Source organism: Phyllostomus hastatus, unplaced genomic scaffold (assembly GCF_019186645.2).
Source record: "Phyllostomus hastatus isolate PE091 unplaced genomic scaffold, TTU_PhHast_1.1 phas_contig_159, whole genome shotgun sequence".
In the NCBI taxonomy this organism is placed as follows: domain Eukaryota; kingdom Metazoa; phylum Chordata; class Mammalia; order Chiroptera; family Phyllostomidae; genus Phyllostomus; species Phyllostomus hastatus.
In genome coordinates, this window is record NW_025333640.1 from 16,726,958 (window position 1) to 16,752,746 (window position 25,789).

The 25,789-nt window shown below is 34.7% G+C and overlaps 1 protein-coding gene across 10 annotated transcripts in view; it reads left to right on the forward strand.

The window, feature by feature from the left end:
• Nucleotides 1-25,789, forward strand: part of RAPGEF2 (Rap guanine nucleotide exchange factor 2) — a 220,847-nt gene that overhangs the window by 112,452 nt on the left and 82,606 nt on the right. For 5 of the 10 annotated variants that reach the window (XM_045830833.1, XM_045830836.1, XM_045830837.1 and 2 more), the window contains 2 exons: nt 1,773-1,940; nt 4,470-4,487. In XM_045830833.1, the coding sequence (XP_045686789.1) occupies nt 1,773-1,940; nt 4,470-4,487 (186 nt within the window). Of the gene's footprint in view, nt 1-1,772; nt 1,941-4,469; nt 4,488-24,169; nt 24,268-25,789 lie in introns of those variants that run through there. The other 5 variants (XM_045830834.1, XM_045830838.1, XM_045830841.1 and 2 more) reach the window with 3 other exon arrangements.

Sequence of the window (25,789 nt, forward strand, 5' to 3'; positions counted from 1 at the left end):
AATGAGTGAGATACTTAAAATGAGTCACAGTGATATGTATGTATTTAGGCAACAATTATCATAAGTAAATCACTTCAGTTCTTTCACCTAAGTGAAAGAAAATTGGGAAACTAGTTTACTGGCTAAACACCCTGTTGAGATCTCTCTTTTTAACTAAATTTGTGATTTCAACCCTGTATTTAGATAAGACATATACATAAAAAATGTTAAAAATAGATATTAGCAACATTTTTTTTGGTGCTTTTTAAAAAAACCTATGATGTCCTTCCTTATTACATAAAAGTGATTTTAAGATAGGATAATATGCATTCTTTTTAAAAAATCAGCGACAAAAATAAAATGGGATGGAAGGAACTCCAGTGTAGACATTCAGTTGATACAATGTTCATATTATTCCTCATCAAGCATCCTTTTATTATGAAATGTTGTAAAATAAATGGTGGCCTAATATAGATGAAGCTGGAAGCTTTTAATTCACATTTAGTAAAGTGTTTGGTAGAGTACCAGTCTATTTTTAGAGAAGACAATAGGGTTTTTCCCTATGACACAGGAGAGGAATTTCATAAAAAATGAGAACTTCCTCATGAAAGCTAGTGAAAACTTTTGGTAAAATTTTACAAAATTTACTCTCAATTGAGAAAGTGACATGGTAGTGACTAAAGATTTAGGTTGGGAAAAATGTAGGCAGATAAATAGAACCTTGCTGCAACAGGTCTTTTTAATTTTTTAATTAATCAATTAATTAATTAATTAATTTTTAGAGACTGGGGAAGAGGGGGAGAGAGGGAGAGAAACATCATTGTGTGGTTGCCTCTCACCCATCCCCAACTGGGGACCTGGCCCACAACCCAGGCATGTGCCCTGATTGGGAATTGAACCTGCAACCCTTTGGGTTGCAGGCTGATACTCAGTCCACTGAGCCACACCAGCCAGGGTGCAACAGGCCTTAAAAGATTTTAGATATTTCCTAGAGATTTTGGCCTCCGTTAATGCCATTTTTGGGTTTTTTTGAAGGCTTTTTGGATCCTCAACATTCCTTGAGAATTTTATACTTGCTGGTATTATACACACTACCAGGGTTGCCAGTGTGAGAATAGTTTTAGCATCTAAATATGCCTCTATAGTGAGCAGCTGCATTTCAATTCTATCAACATGATAAGGATTAACATCATGCAACTTAATTCTCTATTAGTCCATTCCAGAGTTTCTGAAATGTTTAAAATGAGGAATTACTATTTTTTAAAATACTGCTATTTATAAAAAAAAGAAACTGAATCTCCAGAATGAAAGTGGAAGGGAAACCCTTTGATAATCTACCAAAGCCATTCTGCCAGCAGTCCTATTTAAGTCATTTGGATTTGGGGATTTTTTATAAACTTACTCATATGCATCAGTGTTTTTGTGCTTTAATTGACAATGGAGCAGTTGCTTTCAAAATGTGTGGTAATGTATCCGGTGAGTTCTTTCACTACTAAATCAGCACAAAGACGACTGAAAATATCCCTTCCTTAGAAACTACAGAAAATTCAAGAATTACCCATATTGTCCTAAGTGGAACTGAAAATGCCTCTTCATAAAAGAAAAGTTACTCAAAACTAATTAGTTCCAGAGAAGTTCCAAAACACTTAAAAGTCTGTTTAGATAGTTTGGCCACAAATGTCTTTGCAAAATGAATGAATATGGACTATCTGTAAGTTTTATTCAGCATTTCATCTTAATATAGAATGTTGTTTTTGAAGAACTGATTTATTTTGGCTTTTTTTTTTAATCAGGTGGACTATATGGATGAAAATGAAGAATATTTTCAGCGTCAAGCTTCTCATCGACAGTCTCGAAGGAGATTTAGAAAAATTAACCAGAAAGGTGAAAGACAGACAATTATTGACACAGTGGACCCCTATCCTGTGGGCAAACCGCCTTTGCCTCGAGGCTATCATACGGTAAGTTTTAACAGTATGACATTTGTATTTGCCTTCAGCTTTTGGGGGGAGTTTTGTAAAAAGACATTTACATTTTTTATTTTTGATGGGTAATTCTATGGTATACTCACTCGAATTGCAGATTTTGCTGGAAATATACATAATATGAATAGAACTATTTAAATAGAACATTGAAATAAGGTATCAAAAGATTGTTTAGCCCTTTTATTTCTTAAAATGTTCTCTGAAGATCCGCTTTGTGATCAGTATGTATAAGTAACTTGGATATTTTAAGTTCTTAATCTAAAATTTTAGCCTCCCCCCATCCCAATGACTGGTATCATGCCTGGTTTTTACTAAAAAAAGTAACTATATAAAGATTAAATATTGTTTTTATACTAGCCTGAGAATATTTTCTGAGAATTTTTTGTTTTTAATCTGATAAACTGAGATAAGCATAATTTGAAATGATGCTTTTTAAAATTGTAATGTAAAGATGATTGAAATACAGGGTCCAACCTGCTCGAGTGTGGTTGGTAGGGTAATAAATAATATGGGTGAATAATTTATGGTTTTAATTTGAACATTTCACCTAAAATGTCGCATGGTGTGCTTGAGTGTGATATTGTTACAGAATTACATGCTTATGGTTTTGTAAAGAAAGATTTTGTAATAAAATTAGTTTTGCTGGGCACTGTATTTCTAATAGGTTCAAAGATCCTCTTAAATTCTTCATTGTCATTTATTCATAAATGTTTAATAAGGAAACTATTTTTTATGTTTGGGGAAATCAAGCTACAGATACGTGATTTATACTAGATCCCAATAGAGGCAGCTTTAGAACTTTATTTATTTACCTTCCTTTCTTTCTGCTTCGTTATACTATGCCGTATTTTCTGTGACGGCCAATCCAAAAGAGTTGCAAACATGCTTGAGGACTTCTATTTTCAAAAAGAAAGTAGCTTGAATTCTTACACATGTCATAATATGGCCAAAGATGCTCCATCTATACATGTAATTCCATAATGAAGTATTCATTATATGTGAAATTAATTTTAAAATAAAAATAAAAAATAAAAATAGGTAAATGTCAACTACTTTACAGTTCACAATTGTTTTTCTAATCTATCTTTTTCTTTTTACAAATAAATATAAGTGCAAAAGGCATGGGAAAATGTATATAGACATAAAATTATATATTGAGTTTTTTTAACTTTGATACATTTTATACCTATGCTCCATATATTCTATTTGTAAGAGCTCATTGTGTGGAATATTTATGCACTTTTTGATCACCAGCTACCCGCCTGCTTCTCTTACTACCCATGCACTACTTTAATTTAACATGAATTCTAAAGTTAAATCCTTTCATTGAGCTCATTTGGAAAGGGTTGCATGTTGTTCATCATAAAGACAGCTTTGTTTGTCTGTTGGAGAGACTGGTATATATTTTTTTAAAAAATCTATGAAAGGTTTTTTTGTTACCATTGTCTACAAAAGAAGGTAGTATTTTTAGTGTTAATGTAACTTCATGGAAGAAGGAAATATAGATTAAAAATGGTTGTACATATTAATAGTACAATATATTATGACACTTTAGCCAAGTACTAATATTGATAATATTCTTTCTGCTTTAGAATTATTTTTCCAAACCAAAAAAACAACAACAACAAAAAAAAGAATTCCAAATCAGATTCCATACTAAAGTACTTAGTGGGAATGTCAATTAGTTAAAAGTTAGTGTTAGAGCTGATAGTTTAATTTTATGTTGTAACACGTATTTGGGGGATTGTCTCCACTCCCATGTTTTCATCCTTTATGGAATGCTTCAGTCACTTTCCCTCCTCTCTTTTCATCTAGTTTCTTTTTTTAAATGTGCAGGGTTGTTGTTTTTTTTTTACGAGATTAACTTTTTTAAGTGATTTAAAAAATATGTTACCTGATCAACAGGTACTTTTGTTAGGGAAAATTCAGGACTAGGATGACAAGTTTAACTTGATTGCTAGTGGATCGTGAACTGGTTTACTAATATGTGACATGTTGGCATTAATTTTACTATAGGAGTTCAGGTTGGCAATGACATGGCTTAAATGAAAATACTGTATCCTGTTTTTTGGTGCAAATTTTGTTTTAATTATATAATACTTATTGTTTTACCTAAATATATGATTTTTAACTTCAGAAAACAATTTTGTGTATATGATACCACAGAATAAAAATAATTAAATAAAAATATTCATTAGCTTTAAGTCATATTTACTTAACAGATATATTTCTCTGAAAGACCCCTACTAGGGTGTTATTGAGGTTGAAAAGTTTATTGTAAGGATGCATGAACATATTTCACAGGTGATTTTTAAATGATTGCAAGTGCATTTCAAGTGCATGGCTAAAGAACATACTAGACATTATACATACAGCCAATTCTATAGGTCATACTTAACCTAATTTTAACATTATCTTCATTTTGGCAGATGTACTATAGCATGTCTGATAATGTTCATCTTTTCCTTTCCTCCTCTATGGCACTCATTTCATTTTGGCTCAAAGGAATGCACTAAATCTCAGGTATTGTAATTTGTGTGTGGTCTCCTAATACTAACCCAATTTTATTTGTAAATTTGCATTGTAACTAATGGGTTCTAATATTGATATGTTTGCTTGCTCTTGTTCTTTTGTATTTTGGTCTGAATTAGTAAAATCTCTTAAAACTTTGAAACTATCAGGGGCTTAGGTGGTACCACCAGCTGCTTTATTTGTGCAGATCTAAGGATGAAGTGCCCACCTTCTTTGGAGAAAGAATAAAAGTATAACCTGCTTACTTTTAAGAATGAGTGGAGCACTGTTCTTTACTATCCTGCTTTACAAATAAAGAGATGAAAGTAGAAAGACAGATGACATAATGGAAGTTTAACTGCTTTTTGTGTGAAAGCTTATGGAAAATTTCCATTAGAAATTTTCATGTTAAATGCTGTAAATGAAAGTTTTAACTTAGGGCATCCCAATGTGAGAGCATTTGGGGATACCACTGGTAAAATTACCATCAAATACAATAAAGCCTTAGTCAAAAAGGAAATAAAAAATCACTTGTTTTCTTATTTGTGCTTTATTTTTAACCAGATTTCATGCTTTTATTTCTATATTTTAATCAAGAGGCCTATAATAATACCTTTGCTCATTTCTTTCATGCCAATACATTACTAATTTATGATTTTCAGTGATACTCTTTTGAAGTTTTGGGTCAAATTTGGCGTTACCAGGGAATAACCAAATGGAACTGAGGATTTAAAAACAATTTAAATCTGGAAACTGATTTAAGTAACTAGTAAAATTTTGTGGCTCTGGTTTCTTATTGCACAGGGAAAAGATCATGAATAATTTAATTCACATTTGAAGTCTATCATCAATATAATGTCTTTGGCTATTATAACAACCTTGCCTGAAAGCATGAAATATTTATATAATTTTTCAAATAAAATGAGGCAGATACTTTATGTTGTATATAAGAAAATACATATTAAAATGCCACAGGTGGTATAGTTTCAATATTGTATTTTAGAAGCACTGCTAATTTTTAAATGATGTGGTAAATCCAAACAATTTTTATATAATTTTTAAGTTTTATATCAAAAGTTTTAAAATCACACCAGTGTTTTGAGCTTTTACCTAGTAAAGGTATACTTTAAAAATATGTAACTTAAAATATTAAAAAATAAATCAGTATATAATTAATTCTCCTCTTTTTTAATGTGAAAATCACCAGTTAATCCAATTCCTATTTAGAACTAGGAATTGAATTTAAAATGTGCACTGAGTTCTTATGTATACCTTATGTACACTTTAAAAATGAGATGTGTTGAAGTAGTTTAAAGCAGATTATAATAATTTTCTTCAGAAATGTGAATGCCCATATAGTCCATGCAGAGTGTTATGACATTTTATCAAGGGAAGTGTGTGAGGTTTGCCGAGAGACTACGCGTTTTCAAATGCTCCGAGGAGATAAGATTACAGTTGGCTTCCCTTAGCATTTACTTAGATTTTGATTATATTCTTAACCTAATTTTGGCAGCAACATGATCATAATTGAAAATACAGGATCCTGTTTTTTGGAAGATTTATTTGAGGCTGTATTTGAGATGGCCAGAAAATAGGACGTGGTGTGAAGTTTGAGTCTCGGAGTGGGTAAAGATTATGGAGGCAGGAGGTATGCAGGTTTCTGGCGGAGCGTGAAGGATTTGGGGACTGACTTGGGGCTTCAGATAGGTTTCCTTTGTCTGCAGGTTCAGAAGAGGGTGGGTAGGTGTGGGAGGGGTTTGTTTATTTTGACCATAATTACAGGCCCTCTCTGCATTCATGGGTAATTTATTCTAGAAGCTTCTGTGGGTAGGGAAATCTGAGTTTCCCAGTCAAAATGGACAGAAGAGGTAGTAGGACTTAAGGGGGTGGGGGACTGGAGCGATGCAGAAGGTGGTATGTACCTGTTCTGTCATCTTTTGTATTTCTCTTTTATTTTAATGAAAAGTCAGCTCTAACGTCTTCCCAGTTTGCAAAGAGCAAAAATGGTTCAGGGATATTAGGCTGATGGCTGATAGAAAACTTTCCTGGCTGCATGGTAGAGGTTATGTGTACCAATGGGTATTTCAAAAGTTTTCAGCCTTTTTTAATTAAACGCTCTTCACACTTTGAAGTCCTGATTGACTTTCCACTCCCACTCCTACCTGCCCCCCAAGAAATGGCTCTGCTTTATGCAGATTTGAACTGGGAAGATTTGAACACAGTATAAGAAAGTTTCAGCCAATGCAGAATTTTTGAAATAATGAAAACCTATTGTTCCCACACATTTTATTAGTAGTCCTTTACTACATTGTGAAATATATACTTCAGAGCACTGTTTAATAATTATATATTGAATTTTTCAGTAGATTAGGCTGAAAGTTCTTGGTGCAGGTGTATAAAAGTAGTAAAAATACTGCATAAAATTAATATAAGGTATGTTGAATTAAATGTAGTACTACAGTATTATAGGAATCATTTTTTATAATACACCATCTATAAAATGTAGCGCCCATGTAATATGATTGATTCTTATATGAATTGTAAAAATAAGCCCCAGTTTTTTAAGGTTGTTCTTTATAATATATAATCATTATATAGTCATTCCTAGATTATGTCTTACATATCTTGGAAGTAGATTTTTTTTTAAGAGATAGATTTGATTTAAGTTGGTTCCATCTTCAGTAAAGGACTTCTTGATAGGTTTGGTTAGTTTCAGAAATTGTTATTAAGTCCTGGCTGGTGGATTGAGCTCCAGCCTGAGAATCGAAAGGTCACTGGTTTGATTCCCTGTCAGGACACATGCCTGGTTTGCAGCCCAGGTCCTCAGTTGGGGGCGTGTGAGAGGCAACCAATAGATGTTTCTCTCCCTGTCTTTCTCCCTCCCTTCCTTTCTCTCTAAAAATAAATAAAATTAAAGTCTTAAAAAAATTGTTGTTAAAACAGGTGAAATAATACAATGTTTGTGTAATTATACACTTCTCTTTGACATTAGACTTTTTTACTTTAACTATTGTTCTCGAATTAGAAATAGGTAATAAATTTACCCATATCATGGCTTTGCCACTTAGTATTTATTTAGTTTTTTTTTACAGAGGTTTTAGTTCAATCTAATATTTGCTACTTAATAGAAAAAGAATGTGTTTTGTGTAATATGTCAATGACTTGTATATCTACTACATTTCTTGAATATTAAAGCCATAGGATTTTAACTTATTACCCACCTGGCTAATTTATTCATATGATATTTTAAAATCTATATGCATACCCAGAAATTATTCAAATATTGGGACAATCTATTAATTTCAGTACTTTCATTCTTCTTCAATTTAAATTCATTAAATATTTCTTTTCTTAATTGAACCTCAAGCCTTTGTCTTAAATATTGTCACCGATGCCTGTTTATGAATTGTAATAGGAGGGAGTTAAAGAAAATTTGTGTATTCTGTTTCTTATATCATACAGAGGAAAGCTCAGCATTTTTTACATGTTTTTATTCATTTAACAAATATTTATTGAATACCCCCCTTGTTTTCAGGTCTGTGCCAGACTCGGGGGTTATAATGGTCTACAGGAGAAACAGAACCTTGCTCTTAGTGACCTTTTAATCTCACAGAGAATACAGAAAAATGTAATGCAGGGGACTACAGGGCCTGGCAGAAATAATGCCTACCTGAGTGTGGTTGGTAGGGTAATAATATGGGTGTAATAATTTATAGTTTTAATATGAGCATTTCACCTAAAATGTCATATGGTGTGCTTGGGTGTGATATTATGTTATAGAATTACATGCTTATGATTATGTAGTAAAAGTTTATAATAAAAAAGGGGTGTTATTTCTGCAGATCCTGTATATTATAAACTATAGGGAACTCCATGTGCTAAGGGGCACATACACAGGGCACCTAGCATGGCTGCTTGAATGGCTTTAATGTTTTGGCTCAAAAAAAATATTTTTTAATCCAAGGCTGAACTGGGAAATAAAGAATGGAAAAGGGGGCGTGTGCAGAGGGTGTTAGAGACGAGTGACATATACCCCCCCCCCGCCAAAATTCACAAATTTTGCTACATACTGTTTATCATATTCATGCCTGATGTCTTATATTTGCATCAGAGAGTCTTTTTGAAGAGGACTGTAAAAAGTATCCTTTGCTTTTTCACGCTCATTATCAGCAGGTTTACTGGTTCCTCTTCACTTAGATCATGTTGCATTTTAAAATCCTGCAGAAAGCTCCCTGTGGAAAGATCTTTGAACAATAGGTGGACGTAGCAATACTGTGCCATATGTGCTGCAATTTCTGGCAAATTGCAGCATGTTAAAACTGCTGCAGTGGTCTCCATCTCCTTGCTTTGGGGGGACTGTTTCTCATTCTTGCACTTATAATCAGGTATTTATGCTGATTTAATTTATACAGATTGAGAAATTACAATATAGAGTATGTATAGAAATTGAAATGTAAATCAGGAAGCAGTTTAAAACATAAAATGATTTCTCTTGTGCTATTAACAGCATGCATTGCAAATTCATGCAAGGCAGTTGAGAATAGTATGCACTGTGCTGTTTACCCAAGTTTCAGCTTCTGTTAGAGGATGTCTATTTTTATATATTACATCATCTCTGCTGCAGAACTACCGTGTCCACTGGGATTTACTGTTCTTTCATTCCATTTTGAAAGAAAGCTTGTATTGATGTCATAATTGGACCCATCTTTTGGTTGCACTTGGAAATTGAAAGTAATAAGGGTGGGTGTTGTGTAGCAAGTCATGCAATATTTCAAGCAATTTATTTGTCAAAAAGATCACTGCCACTTTGTCCTGCCTCCAGTTCTGAACACTGGTGGCTCTCTGTGCCTGTACATGTTTTAAGTATATTTGGCTAAAATTTAGTGAAGATCCTTTTCATCTTTGTTTCATTTCTTATCATGTGACTTTTTAAATGTTTTAATTATTTATTTTTTATTTTTTTGGTCAATGAGATTTTGCAGCACTTCATGGTGATTTGAAAAATGTCTCTTTTCTTTGGAAAAATCAACTTTGATATTGAGACCTACTTCCTACCAGTGCTGAATTGATCTTTTTATAATTAAGCTACCAGTTGCAGGCTTTCTGTTTCTGCTATTTGAGATACTGGGTGACTAGAAATGTTCTCTTTGGATTTGGAATCCAGTGTTAAAACATTATTAACTTGAAATGCTTTCTATTAGCTAGAAATTATTGTTGACCTCTGAAGGAAACTCTAGCCTTTTATTCAGTTTGTAGGTGTTAGATTTAAATCATTTGTGAAGTGGAATTGTTTATATTAAAATAATTTCAAAATTGGCTACTATATGTTACACATATTTATGCCTATAAATTTCCCTCTTATTTGCTCAAAAAATTAGTCATTATCCTTATCTCAGTAGTAAACTTTTTTCCTTTAAAAAAAAACACTGATTAACAGTCAATATACCTTTTTAAAAAATGGCTTTGTTGAGTTACAATTCACCCATTTAAAGTACATAATAAATGATTTCTCTCTTTTATTTGGTAAAAGAAAATATAACATTAAGTGTACTACCTTAACTATTTTTAAGTTTACGGTTCAGTATTGTTAAGAACGTTAATAGTGAACTTTTGACTGATGTGAACACAGTGAGTTCACAGATGTGCCCAGCATCCTGTGTGATTGTTTAGGTCACACATAGGCTGAAAAAAAACCTTGAAGATATTTTGGAAAATAATAATTGTAGAATCCATTGGAAAACAAAATGCCTTACTGAGGAATTAATTTGTATTAGGGCAATTTCTTATGGACTTAGTATGGAGTCGGGTGTCTAAGTCTTCCTTTTTCCCTTTCAAGTGGAACACGGGGATAATTGAATATAGTATGGAATTTGGAATTGCTGGCCTCGAAGAGAAATGATGTGGCAGCAGAGTGTGCCAAATACGAAATGTGAATTACTGGTTGGGATAACTGGGGGATTAATTCAGAAGGGGGAAGAATTTGAGAATGAAAAAGAAAATAATTCAGGTTGTCTTGAGTTTTTATTCAGATGTCTGTGAGGATAGCAATGATATTTGTTCGGCTGTGGTTTTAGAAAAGTCCAGAAGTCCTTTGGGAATGTTGAAAAATAAAGTTAAAATCTCAAAATAAATTGTAATATTTTCCTTTCACTATTTATTAGTATACTTTTCCCTTTTTTGCTGTTTCTTTATATGTATTTTGAAATTGAACCTTAAAAAGCTGTTTGAATCATCAGGAATTTTAGAATTCTCAGAAAAGTTTTAGAAAAATGATTAATTTGCCAGTTGCTAATTTGTGAAACCAGCCTATCCCCAACCAAGTGGGATGTAGAGAATACTTGGGCATCATTGATGTTCTTGATGGTGTTGATGCCCTTGATCATGGGCATTGTTGATGAGCGCTTGATGGCTTCAGTCTCTTTTTTCTACTTGCTATAAATGTTTGCCTAACTTTTCGTACTAACTTTAGTTAGATGGGAAGAGTATGAAGAGCTAACCTTTCTGCAAGTGAATTTTGAGGTTCAACTCAGGTAGTATTTTACGTAATACAGGGTTTTGTCTTAACAGAATCTAAAGACAGCTGATTACTGTGGGTCCTGTAAAAGAGCTAAGAGGCTGTTTATTTTCTAGTTCATCTCTTAGAGCAGCGGTTGTCAAACCTTTTTACCTGAGAATTCCTTAAACCTTTTTGAGGTCTCCCAACAAACCTCTGTCTGTATGAGTTATCTATATCAACTATTTGCCATACTAGAAGTTAAAACTGAAAAATTTTTAAATATTATTTATTCATTAATTAAAAATAATAAACTTATACATTTATATAAAGGTCTTTTAAGTGAAAACTACATTTTACAAAACAAAAATTATAGGAAGAGTGGTATTATTACATACTTTTGCAAATATGTTTAATATTTGGCTTAGTAGAATACAGCTGGATTCTCATATTTACTTCTGTATTCAATTTATGATACGCTCTTCTGGTTGAAGTATATAAAGTATATGAAGAAAATCTGGCCTCACACAGATAGGCAGTTGGAAAAGGGAGGAGTGTTTTAATCGTTTTTCAAATAATCTTATTCAAATACTCTTATTCTTATTTCACTTATTGCAAATAATCTTATTCTTATATCAAATAATCTTAATCGTATTCACTACATCAAAGTTTGACAAGTCACAGTTCCTTAGAGGTCTGCTTGAAATGAGGAACCTATGACCATGTCAGTGGACTTTTTTTTTCTCTTTTATTAAAACCTGGTGTTCTTGCTGACACATTGGATGTGTCTGTTGATTCCACGCGTGATTTGGAGACATTGTGCATTGGTCACTAAGTTAAGCAGTCTTCCAAATTTTGGCATGTTGCACAATATTTTTTTAAAAAATCACATTTGGCCCTGGCTGGTGCAGCTCAGTGGATTGAGCACGGGACCTCAAACCAAGGGGTCACTGGTTCGATTCCCAGTCAGGGCACATGCTGGGGTTGCAGGCCGGGTCCCCAGTGGCGGGTGAGTGAGAGGCAACCACACATCAGTGTTTCTCTCCCCACTCTCTCCCTTCCTTCCTCTCTCTCTAAAGATAAATAAAATTTTTTTAAAAATCACATTTGTTAAGTCACTACCAGTCTCATAGAAAACAGCCTTCATTTTGGGGAAGCTGTCAAGCTCATGGTGTTTAATACAGATTTCCAAAAGTCTAATTTTTTCTTGAAGCTAAAATTTTATCGTTGACAGAGGACTGTCAGCTGTTTTCCTTGCAGTGACAAGTTCGGTTTGTACCTTTTCAAGAAAATACCTGCCAAATACCTAAGTCTGAGTAACATAGGTTGTCCGTTTTTTTTTTTTCCAAATAAAGATAGTGTTCCATAAAATAAACGAAGTGCAAGGGGTCCTTCTGGGCACAGGGCCCTGTGTGACAGCATAAATCACAGGCCCATGAAGCTGGCCTTGACCTTGTTTTCCTGTATAATTTTTCCCCCTTCCTTTTCCACCTTGCCAACTGAATTCCCTTGTAGGTATTAGTAGAAAATGGAAAGCTTGCAAGGTAACTCTGGATGGAATGAGAAGAGATTTAAAATACTTTACATTATTATGTTTTAAATATATTAATTGTATTGGATGGTTACCAACAATCTATTTTGTAGTTAGAGTAGTGATTTTCAAAGATATTTTCACTTAATATTTCTCATTTAGAGCATTTTTTTCCTTCAGGAATTCAATATTTGAAGTCCCTTTCTGCACGCTCCTCTAAAAAAATATTCTCTGTCTCCTCATTCCTATTAAGATAATTATCAGCCAATATGCAAGAGTTTTTAAATATTTAAATTTTTATGCAAAAGTTTGGCATAAAAATATGATATTATCATAACTGTATAGTATCTGTTAAGTAACCTTTAAAAACTAGGTTTGGGTCTCAATGCCATTACTGGTAAGACCAGTTTTAGGTCCCTACAGTACCAAACCTTCTCAAAAGATGATCAGCGTGGGTAGTTTTGACATCCTATGGGTGATTAATAGTTAATGTGCAGAGTCATCTGGTCTGATTTACTACAAATTGTTTCATTTTGACAGTGCAAAATAAATAAATAAATAACCTAGCAATGTATTTAACGCTTCTTTAGTCTCGAAATTACTGCTTTTCTAGAATTCTCTTCTATGTTTGCTGTCCTCTACTTTGAGTATTTTCATTTTTACTGGGATCTTTTTTACTTTTGCACCCACTTGTTCTGCTTGTTCTAAGGCAGTAGTGGCTAGTTTCCTTCGCCATCACACACTGGATTTACTACTCATGAGTGTGTTCTGAGATTCGGTGTGGTTCAGTAAGTAAAGAACAATTTCTGAAAAGATAAAGCCCGTTTGGGAATGGACTGGAAAATGTCTCTGCTTCCCAAATTTAAAATGGTGTGTTTCTCTTGGTGAAAGATAAAATGTCCCTATGAATGTTCTGTGGGGTTAGTGATCACTATAGCTTCTTGAATTACTTCTTACTTAAATTTCTGCAGTTAATGATTGTCTCATTTTCTTTCCTATTATATTTTTTACCTTTATTGTAAACACTATGCATTCTTGTAGTTCGCTTATATTAATCTTACTTGTTTTGGTTTTTGTGTTTAATTTTAAAAGTCTACTGGGTTGAGTGATATATCTTTCTAAATTTTGGTCCAACAGATTTTTTATTTTGCTTTATATCCTTGAAATAATTTTTATTCCTTATAAAATACAAGCCATCAAGAAATACAGGTTTTGTTACACATTTGCTCTAAGACAATCTTCTAATAGTCATTTCATATGATGAACAATACATTTTGCTTATGTTATACACAGTGTTGAACTCCTAGGATGACTTTTGAAGTTCACTCCCAATTTCTTGTTTTGTGTATGATCCCTCTTAGTCTTGGGGGTCAAGTGTAGAATGAATGAGTGAATGCCTTATTCTGTTTAGTGCTTCATTATAGACCTACGGTTGTGTGTTAATATTGTGAATTGCTACTTTATGGTCCAACCAGGAGATGTCATCTTACATGAATATGACCTGTCTGGCCAATTGTGAGCAATTCTAACAATTGTAATTGTTGGATATATAATTCAATATTCTAGTAGTATCCTTTTTAAAATATCACCATGGTAGTAATTAAAATTTTCAAAGTGCAACTAAAATATGAACAGGTAAAATATTCACTGTGCCTTTTTAGAGCTTTTGAGGAGAGGGAGAAATTAGGTATGTGGTTTGGGCTTTGTTTATTCATTTATTTATGAGAGGAAGATTGCATATTGTCACCTTAAGCTCATGTGGTTATATCAGCATCTGACTTCTTTTTCAAGAGAATATTTTAAAAATTTCTATGGCATCTAAAACATTTTCTATATTGAGACAATATTCCATGTCCAGGCAAATTTACTTGGAAGCATTTCCTGTCTGGAACATATTTAATTACATCAGAGGGACAGTCACAATTCTATTCCTGGTAATGAAATCCATCAGCTAATGCTTCCATTTATAAATTCTGTCATTTTCTTTTAGAATGAAAAGTCTTGAACCACTATCGAAGCTTGTATGTTTTGATATTTATTTGACTACATTAGATTTTAAAGTGAGAATGTTTGTTAAAAATTAAATTCCTGAAGAGTCAGTAGAGTCTTTGAAAACTGATAGTATCTTGTATGCCAACGTCTCCATTTGGCGCAGCTTATCCTAGCTGCTCGGCACTATTTGGTTGTATGTTCTGGGAGTCCTTGGATCAAACTCCCAGAATTAGCATTAGCTTCTATTTCTAGGAGTGGCCTTATAAGTCACCTGCATTAATGATTCTGTACAAGCATATCTGCACGAGGATATCAATCCCAGCCATCTACACAACATTAATTAATGGGTTGCCCAAAGCTTAACTGCAGTCAGCTTTTTAGAATATCTTGGAAGAACAAAATTGACTCTTACTGAATGTGTATGACATATACCAGTCAGCTAGGTGTTTTCTCATAGGTTTTGTCAATTAAACCTCCCCGCAGTCCTAAACTTCTAGGTAATGGTTGTCTCTACCATTAGGAGATAAGAATGCTAGGGTCAAAGAGCTTAGCTAAGGTATTCAATGTTCATGGTTACTCAGACAGAGTCAAACATGGACATAGGCCTTTTCACATTCCCAAAACATAAAATTATTTGTTTTAGATGCCTGCTACTTAGGAACCTTTCAAAGAGATAGTCTAGCACATAGACTGTCCACTGTGAAGAATAATTACCGAGTTACATTTGCAGTGATGATAGGCTTTGTGTTGGATATTCATCAGTCTTTTTTGTTGCAATTGTTTTCCCTTTTGGAACCGCATATCTCTCATCAACAAAGCACAACATTTTCTCTTTAATCTTTCTAGTTTTATTCCAATACAGAAATGGGTTTTCACCTGCAAGTAATACCATTTCATAAAAAAGGATGACTATGTAATTAGCATATTTTAAAAGTTAGATTCACTGATATTATAAGTAATAAAAAACATATCTTGCTGAAAGATCTTTTCTAAAGTAGGAACCAAAGCAACTTGGCAGTTGTCTAAAAGTAGTTGTCGTTTTTTGAGGCTGAAAACCACTGTCATAAAATTGGTTGCTTCTGCACCAGAAAATATTGGAAGTGTTTTGCTAGTATTTCAGAATATTGAAAACATGTATTAAGTAATTTCAAGGGCATTTTAAAACCTTCTATAAAACTAATTAGTTATGTACAATTTTTAGTAATTCACATTATTGGCAATATTATGAAAATGACTTTTTACTTAAATTTGACATGTTTGGAAAGTAAAGATGTGAAAAAGAAAGTCTAAATTATTGTTTATAATTTTTTCAAAAGTAAGAGCATTTTAATATTCCCCTCCGACTGCCTCAGTAGAAAGAAAAAATTCTCAGAATAAAGAATAGTTACCACCAGGAAGTTTCACCCCAACATGGATTAATCTCTATGCATCTGGTCTTTCTTTTCTTCAATTCTATGTCATATTACTCCTTCTGCCCGCTTTCTGCTAGCAGCTAATGTTCTGTAACAGCCATGTTAGATAACTTTAAGAACTTGAAAGGATTTTAGGAATTTCCTAGGCAGACTACCTAATTTAGTTTGTTTATTTTCTCTTATAATCACTGACATTCAGCCTCTTTCTTTCTTTTTTCTCTTCTCCTCTCCTCTCCTCTCTTCTCTTCTCTTCTCTTCTCTTCTCTTCTCTTCTCTTCTCTCTCCTTCTTTCATGTGAAATTGCGGTTGGCACTGATATTTGCAAGATAGTCCTTACATATTGTATGTCAAAATTGTATCCTGCTGCCTGGTACTAAGTAAGGGTTTAGTTATTCTGAGCAGTTACTATTGTAGAAAAGGGCTAGTTATTAAGAAACTTTTCCTTATGTTTAGCTGAAATATACCTCTCTGCAATTTTAGTTCAGGGTTCTAGATATCTTCTAAAGCAATACAAATGAATATTCATATTACATTTCATATTACTGTGCTTCAGGTATTTGAAGAGATCCTACTCCATGAAGCCTTTTCTCTGGGTTAAACATTCCTCACTTCTTGTAGCTTCCTAAACACCATATCATTTAGGTTTCCTGATGTTTGAACACTACCGTTACTCATCATCTCCCCTAAGTCATGAGGTCTGGAAACAGGTTGCTATAGCTTATACAAGGTCCTGCAATGCAGATTACAGTAGAACTTCCTATCTTCTGTGCTCTGGACATTATAGCTGACAATGTAGTTGATCATAGTAGGGTTTTGAGGCGTGGCACATTGGCTCGTATGGAACTTTTGGCCATTGCATCTTTCCAGCTAACTCTCCCCACCTCTCTTTCCCCATGAATTGTTCCTCTAACCTGATCTCCCTTATGCTTGTACAAGTGCCATTTTGATGGTGCAGATGTAGGTCTTTATATTTAGTCTAATTTTGTCAGTGCACAACTTGGACATTATTTATGGTTAACACACGCAGCTATCCTACGTGTGTTTCCTCATTCTAAAGCTAGTGTGGTGATACTTGACCAGTTAGTTTTGAAAAGTTTCACTGCAATCACTTATGCATTAATTCTTTGATTAACTACTGTGTGTTAATTGTTAGAGCTAAGCATAACTTACTATTGACAGCATCAGATAAATAAAATGTTGCACGGTCCCTGCCTTCAGCCAACTTTTATTCCAATTTGTGATCAATATTCTTTTCTTATTAAATAAAAATAGAGGATAATTAACAATTTATTGTGTTTATGCAAACATATTAATCATAAGGGAATATGTTACTTGCTAAATTAATATTAAAAATAGAGATTGCTGTTTACATCTGGAGTGTGCTTCTTGAAGTTTGGAAGGTAGGCAGCCCAGTCGGAGACCCTTGTCCCTAGAAAAAGCAGTGACATGATTTGCAACCAGTGTATGAGGTCTCCCTACCTCTGCAACCTTGAGCATTTCAAGGTAAAGTCTGGTATTTTCTTAAAGTAGGTTCGAAGAAATGAAATAACCTTTGTTAAATCAGCTACTAAAGTCTGCTAATTTTTCAAATAAGTGTAGCTTTAAAAACCCTATTTTTTAATGTTTGAATTTCTCACTGACTTACAGGTTTCTTAAATTTTTTATTTGTCTTCATGTCTTCACATACAGTCCTTAAATTTTTCTCTTATATTACATGTAAATACAGGGTTGGGCAAAATACAATTGTTCATATGGAAAATAATGCAGTAATTAATAAATAATAATAATAAAAGAATAAACTGTTTCATGTACTCACAACTGGAAACCTCCTTTTGCCTCACCCCGTATAGAGCATATTTATTATGGATAGGTTACTGCATTATTTTTCCAACTATGAATCAGATACAGCATAAACAGTTCAGCAGAAACTTTTTCAATGACTTAAAGATTTCTTGGGAACATATCTTTGGAGTATATCTCAGTGATCTTTCCTGGACTCTCAGTTGGATCTAAGTGCTAATTCAAGTAGCAGCTTCCCTATATTTGTAAAACCTGTGTTTAAATCCAACTCAGATAATTCTTCAGTAATTATTATGTGTCAGTATCTCATTTTATGTAATAATTACATTACTTTTAATGGTGAATGTGAAGTACCATTCTATTTGGTCAAAGTAGAAAAAATAAAATTTTAGCCTGGATTTCTTCTGTGGTTGCCTTGGGCAGGGTCAGTGTGGAAGAGCTGTCGGAGGTATGCCCAAGGCGGGAAGAAATGATATGAAATGTGGGACCAAGTAACAGTTATAAAGGATTGTCAGATAATCAGCTTTTCTTTTGGGGAAAAAAACCCTGTAGTATTAATGGGAGGGATGTTGGATTTAGAAAAAGAGAACTAAAACTTCTTACCACACCTAGGACAATAACTTAATTTTGCATTTGCTTAGTCCTTAATTGATTTGGTGAATTCATATAGAAAATAGCATTTTGAAATGTCATTTCTTTGGTGAATAATAAAGCACTAGGAATCAAAATAATAAAATTTATCATTTTTGGGTAGCAAAGAATAGATTGTCCCTGCCTCTCTCACAGACTTTTCTCCAGCCTCTGTAGCTTTTCCTCTGGGGGAGGGGGAGGAGGAAGAACTCAACATACGATGGATAAGCGAAGTGAAGTATATTAGCAACCTGGAGTTCTATTTTGCATTCTTCTAAACTTCTAACTCCATAATCTTACACACTATATTTTCCTGTAAAAAATGAATGCATTATTATTTTATTGCTTCACTTGGGTTTTGACCAAGTTTAGTTAAATGTTTGTAAAGCACATCGAAATCTATGGATAAACACTATAGTATATTATAAATAAATATTATAAATAAGTGAACACATATTAATACTAAGTGTGATTAATAATTACTGAAAAGAATGGACCTTTTTCTCAATTTCACAGTAATTAAAAAGTGACTACTTTAGGTGTGAAAAAAAATACATGAATATGATAGCATTAAATTTAGCATGGAAAGGGTTTTCATTCCGTAGTTTCCCAAACTATGGAAGTAGTCTCCATCTTTTGGATCACTGTTGCTGTCATTAATTAGTTGTTCCTGACACAGAGGCAGACAGCTGTGACATGATCCTTTTTCTAGCTGGATCTATTTACTGGTACTTGCTAAACCTAGATGGTTAAGGAATGGGGTAAATATAACCCAAATAAGGGCTATTTCCGGTAAGCATGATTTATTCTTGTTTGTATAATAAGGGACTCTCCTAAGTCTTCAGTTTGTATTTCATTTCTTCAGCAATGTTTGGCATATTGTATAAACTGGCATAATTTTGTTTCCGTGTACAAGGTAGTATGGATAGTAAAATTGCAGTGTTACAATCATGAGTTTTAAGATATGTAGGTTGTAGGCAGGGAGCCAGGTGGTGAGAGAAATCACACCAAGTCTTCGCACAGAAAAACATTAGTGCCTGAGGAAGTGTGATTTTCTGAGTTCATCTGTCAGGTTCCCCGATTAGGTTAGTTTCCATCCTGAGAGAAGTGACACGTTTTTCCAGAGAAGCAAGCAATGGGAAACCTTCATATAAAAGGCCAGAGACCATCACCACAGGGGTAACTTGACCTAAACTTGGAGAAGAGTTTTTGTCATATGGGCATGTGGGACATAGGGTAGGTGGATGAAATTTGTGGAACTTGATTATTTATTTTTTGAGTTGCCATTTACTTTTCTAATATTGTGATAAAATATGCTTAACATTTAAATTGATCATTGTAACCATTTTTTTAAAGTGTGCAATGCAGTAGCATCAAGTGCATTCACACTGTGATGCAACCATCCCCACCATCCATCTCCAGAATTTTTCCCATCCTCCCAAGCTGGAATCCCATCCCATCATTTACTCCCTGCCCTCAGCCCCTGGCAACCACCATTCTCCTTTCTGTTTGTGAATTTGATGACTCTAGGTACTTCACATAAGTGGAAACATACAGTGTTTGTCTTTTTGTGACTTAGTTCACTTAGCATAGTGTCTTTAAGATTGAATCTTGTGGCTTATAACACAATTTTATTTATTTATTTTAAAGATTTTATTTATTTATTTTTAGAGAGAGGGGAAGGGGGGAGAAAGAAAGGGAGAGAAACATCAATGTGTGGTTGTCTCTTGTGTACCTCCTTCTAGAGACCTAGCCCGCAACCCAGGAACATGCCCTAACTGGGGATCAAACCAGCGACACTTTGGTTCTCAGGCCAGCGCTCACTCCACTGAGCCACGCCAGCCAGGGCAGAATTTTATTATTAAGACTAATATCCCATTGTATGTATATACTATATTTTGTTTATACATTCTTTCACAGATGGACATGAGTCGTTTCTCCCTTTTGACACCATTTACTTTTAAAAAAAGACTTTATATTTTAGAGCAGCTTCAGATTTACAACAAAATTGAGAAAAAGTTACAGTTGTTTCCCATATATCCCCTGTCCCCACACATGCACAGCCTCCCCTATTATCAACATCACTCACCAGAATGGTACCTTTTTTTTAAACCAAGGATGAACCTACATTGACATATAATACTCGCCCGAAGTCCCTAGTTTACCTTAAGGTTCATTCTTGGTGTTATATGTTCTTTGAGTTTGGACAAATGTATAATGGCATGCATACATCATTATAATATCGTACAGAGTATTTTCTCTGCCCTAAAATTCTTCTGTGCTTCATCTATTTATCTCCTTCCACCCCTGGCAACTACTTGTTTTTTTTCAATGTTGCCTTTTCCAGCATGTCATGTAGTTGGATTCAGAGTAGGTAGGCTTTTCAGATTGTTTTCTTTCACTTAGGATTATGCGTTTACAAGGTTCCTCCATGTCTTTTCGGGACTTGATAGCTTATTACTTTTAGTGCTGAATAATACTCTGTTGTCTTGATGTACTATAATTTTTCCACTCATCTACTGAGAGCCCTCTTGGCAGCTTCCAAATTTTGGCAGTTATAGTAAAGTTCATCTAGGTTTTCACCTGTTATCCTGTTGGTGCAGGAATTTTACAGTTTTGCATTTTACACTTAAGTCTGTGATCCCTTTTGAGTTATTTTTTTTGTGAAGGGCATAAGGTCTGTGCCTAGATTATGGGCTTTTTTTCTTTTCTTTTCTTTTTTGGCATGTAGATGTCCCATTGTTCCAGTACCATTTTGTTGAGACTAACTTTGCTTTATTAATTTGCCGTTGTCCTTTGTTAAAGATCAGTACCATTTACTTTTCAATCACTCAATCACATTAAAGAAACGTATTTGAGATTTTTACAGAAACTAGTTTATGAGATCACACTTGGTCTTGCTAATTAATGTCCATTCTCAGTCCATGAAGATTTTATTTATTAAAAAAATATGTGAGTGTCTACCATATACCGTGCTAGTTACCACAGCTAAGGGGCTCGCAGGCAAATGCAGTGCCGGCCACCATAGAGATCGGAGTGTTGCAGGGGAAGCGGACATTACTGCTTTAAAGATTTCATGATTAAATGTAAAATCACAACTCTAATAAGTGCTACAGGGAAGTGATATACAATGTCATGGTAACTTTAAGGGCATTTCACCAATGCTTTTGGGGGTGGGCTAGAGTCAATCTGGAAAAGGGATGTGATGGATAGATAGTTCCCGGCAGAAGAATTAACATGTGAGAAGGCCCCCTTGCTCATTTGAGTAAGCAAGAGCAGCCCAGATAACCTAGCGGGTGTGAGCATGGCGTAAGTCTTGAAAACATACAAGTCTTGCAGACTGTAGTAAGAGTTTTAGTCTGTATGCTGAGGGCATGTGTTTTAATTTGAAAATGGGGCTCAAGGAATGAAATTGAAATGACCAGATTTTAGTTTTTAAAAGATCCCAGGAGGTAGTATGTTAAACAGGTTGGGTGGGTTGGATTCGAGTTTATTTTAGACAGTTCAGTAAAGGGACTTTGGCAGTTTTAAGGCAAAAAATTAATGATTGGAGTGGGACGATAGCAAAGATAAAACGAAATGTAAATTTGAGACAAGGTGGAGAATTTAAGAATTTAATTGATGAACATTGTAATTGATGGGACATAGAGAAAGGTGGTGAGGATAACTCATAGATGTATAAATTGTATAACAGAACCATGATGGTGCTTCTTCTGAGGTGTGTGTGGAATGAGGAGTTGGTAGAAGTCAAGTAGATAATTTCTGAGAGATTTGGTTGTGAAGTGGGGAAGAGATTAGACTGCAGCCATGGGAGAATATAGAATCCATAGACAGTTTCTGGTTTTTGTTTTGTTCTTGAGTTGAGAGAGACCTGAACATATTCAAAGGCCAGAGTGGAGAACCTCTAGTTGCGGGGGAGATGTTGAATATATGTGAAAGAAGAGGGATAATGGATAATATTAGGAGTCTATGAAAGGGGTGTGTTGGACATGGATGGGGAGAAGGATGCAGCATGAAGATGTGGAAGAAATGGTTATCCTTAAATATGGGGGGGGGGCGGAAGCAAAGAGACTAGTATGGGGGAAGTGTTAGACAGGAAATACAGATTAGTTCCAAAGTTAAGTATTACAATTGCTAGATTTTTCATATCTATTTTCTGTTATGCATACTTTTATAGAAACTGCCCAGTGCTTTAGAGTTAAAATGTTCTTATTTCTTGTCAACTGTGTCTTTCAAATAACTAACCTGGGTGAAATTAAGAGTTTATAATAGAATTACATTCAATTTGAACTCTATAAAAACACCCGAATGGATTTATTTTGATATTATTTGCAAGGCGTTGTGTGTTTTGCAGGGGGTATGGGTGTATATGGGTGTTTGTAAAAATCACATCTTCTAAATTTATATAAAGCTTGTTAAATGTGCATTTTGCAAATTTTGGGTAGATACTTGTTTCATATAGCACAGTGATACCTGAGGGTGGGGAAGAGGTCACATCCATTCCTTTATCTTCACCTTGGTGAGAAATCATGATTTAGTTCAAAGCTATTCAAGTAAGTCTTTGCTCCGTTTTCCCACCCTGTCTTCAGTGATATTATTTGGAGTCAGCAATCAATGGATTCCATCCCTCTGAGACTTGCTTAACCTACAGCCGCTGATATAATACAGGCAAGAGCTTGTTACTTTATCTGAATTGTCCATCGCTACCTTAATGAGTGAAATGGTTAAGTAGAGGAGGGGGCGAGCCTTAAGGAATGTGTGTTCCATTTGAGCTGAATATTTCAGTGTATATAGGGAGAGGGAGGGTGAGAGAGAAATCTACTTACATCACTGGAACTGCATTGAGTGTGAGCCTTGCAGGTTAAGAGACAGACTACAGTGTCTTGCTTTCTGCAGGAAGCAGCAATGCCGTTTGTTTCCTAAGAGGAATTTTTTATTTAGAAAAGGAAGCTTTCTCTCTACCCAGGAAATGGCTTTCCTTGTGCGTTGCTATGCCAACTGCCTGCAGCCATGGTCCTCCAAAGTAAGCACAATAATGTAATTATATTGGTGTGTTACATTCAGACTCATGATTCTCGAGATTGTGTGTGTGCATGTGCTGTGTCTCTGTTAGTGACTCTCTTGCTAGCAGTCATGCTTGTGTTGAGTGTGAGGGACAGACATCATTAAATTAAATGTCCATCAGTGTCATGCTGCTAAGATTAATTGTGCAAACTTGGTTAGTGGAGTGGGACAGAGATCACCGGTCACCACTCTGTCAGCATCATTAGCAGCTAGGGAGGAGGTCCCGATTCACACGCTCTGCCCTGATTTTTCTTTCTTTCTCTTTTCTTTTTTTTTTCTTGGTTGGAGGGGATCGTATGTGTGATTGCAAATGAAACAAGAGTATTAACAATGCTTGGCTGAATGCTAGAGACTGGTTCTCATACCACCCTGACTAATATAATTCTGTATTAAGCCTTTTGAGGGGAGTCTGTGTGCAGTCAGCCATTTTAGCTTTTTTTTTTCCTCTTTTTTTTTTTTGCTTCTTGTTCTTCTGTCTCAGAAATGATTTTGTTCTCTTGGAGGACTGAGAGCTGTCTAAGGTTTCCTCAGTCTTGTCATAGCCTAAGATGGTTAGAGTTTCAACGTTATAAAAATGGAGATGAACACGGTTGTTCAGATTCCTTTTCTGGTCTACAAGTGTGAGGGGTTTTTTAAGCTTGCCAGTAGTGACACTTTAAGCTGCCGCATGGTTTCCTCCTCCCTCTTTTTTTTTTTCCTCTCTCTTTCTTTTTCTTCTTTCTTTTAATTTAATGCTGTGGAGGGTAACTTGCCATCCATGAGAGATTGGTACATGATGTGTAAATTCGGTTCAGCATATGTTTCTTCATTATGAAACCACTAGCAATCCCAGCTAACCATGGAGTTATGGGCCAGCAGGAGAAACATTCAGTAAGTATCACCAAACGCCGCTTGTGCTTTGATAGCGCGTCATAGAGAACTGCTTTACAATGGGAATTATTGCTGTTGCTCATCAGGGAAAACAGGGTTTTTAGGGGGCATTCTAGATTGCGTGGAGGAGGGAGGGTAAGTTACAAGTGGCTTGTGCTTCCAGTGTTGTCGTGATTTTAAAAAATTTTAAACAACAATTTGTTTAAAGCAAAATCACAAACATTGAAAAATACTGGATAGCTGATTTTTAGAATAAAACATTAAAGCTTGATAATTCATCTTTAACTTAATGCCTGAGTAGATTTTTTAAATGCTTTTTTATAGTTGAATTGAATGAGAGATGAGGAAAAGGGTTGTGGGAACCGGCATCTGTAGTAAGGAATTCACGGGGAGGTTTGAGTGAGGGAGGGAGAGCTTCGATTATTGATTTGCTGATAAAATGATTGGTGGGACTCCTCTGACTTCTTAACATGTTTTAATAGTAGATGAAAACACAGAATTTTTTCTTAATGTCACAAGTAATGCTTCTTTATAATTGATCCCATGAGTCAGCGATGCATTTGTCATGCTGAAATCCCACAGGCGGCTACTGCTGTTTGTGAGAAACACTTTTCTATGGCTGCCACCAAGTGTGAGCCTCCTGTCACAGGAATGTGAGTGCTCACAGTGCTACTTTTATGTTGCCATGTTGGAAGTTTCTGCTCTCATGCTAATTCATGTGTTTTCTATGTGTATATGTGTATTGAATCCTCAAAATGAAAATGCATGAATTTAAGCAGCTTCTGTAGTAGTCTAAGTATTTTTGAAATGTCTACCTTTGTATTTTTACATCTTAGCATATAGGAGGTATTGTGTTAGGGTGTAGCATTATCTCTTGTGTATTCTAAAAAGCGTAAGATGTTAAACTAAAAAATGGAGACAAATCGCTGAGGCTTCAGAAATTTATAGGCAGAAGGCCATGAGTTTAAAGTATGAGATGCTTAGGTTTGTGTGTATAATTTGGTTTCGTTCATCATTATGAACAAAATTATTAACTAAATCCAAGAGCTTTTCTCACGTGAAGTGACTATGACAGCATTGCCTCACTTTTCCAGTGAACTACAGGATGTTCTTAAGTCAGTGGCTGTATTGGAAGTGTGTTACTATGATGCTGTGCTTAGAGCCCAGGCCCCTCGTAATGAGATCCTTGTGGAACCTCACTAATTAAATCTCTTCGGACCAAATCCAAAAAAAGACCAGCCTTATACTTAATTTCTCTAATAGGGAAGGTTGTTATAGAGAAGTTCCACTATAGTTCCATTTTGCTAACAGGGCCTTTGAAGTGAGGCTCCTCTGTAGTCACGATGTTTTCAAGTTAAAGTGAGAGTGTTACTTATATGATACTTGAGGAACCTTAGAAGCAAAGTTTAAATCACAGGGTTTTTGTGTACCTTTTTAATATGCTCTTTCTCAAACTGAGGGAGAGAGTATTTATTAATAATAACATAATTTTCATGAATACAGAAAACTGTTAAAACTATTT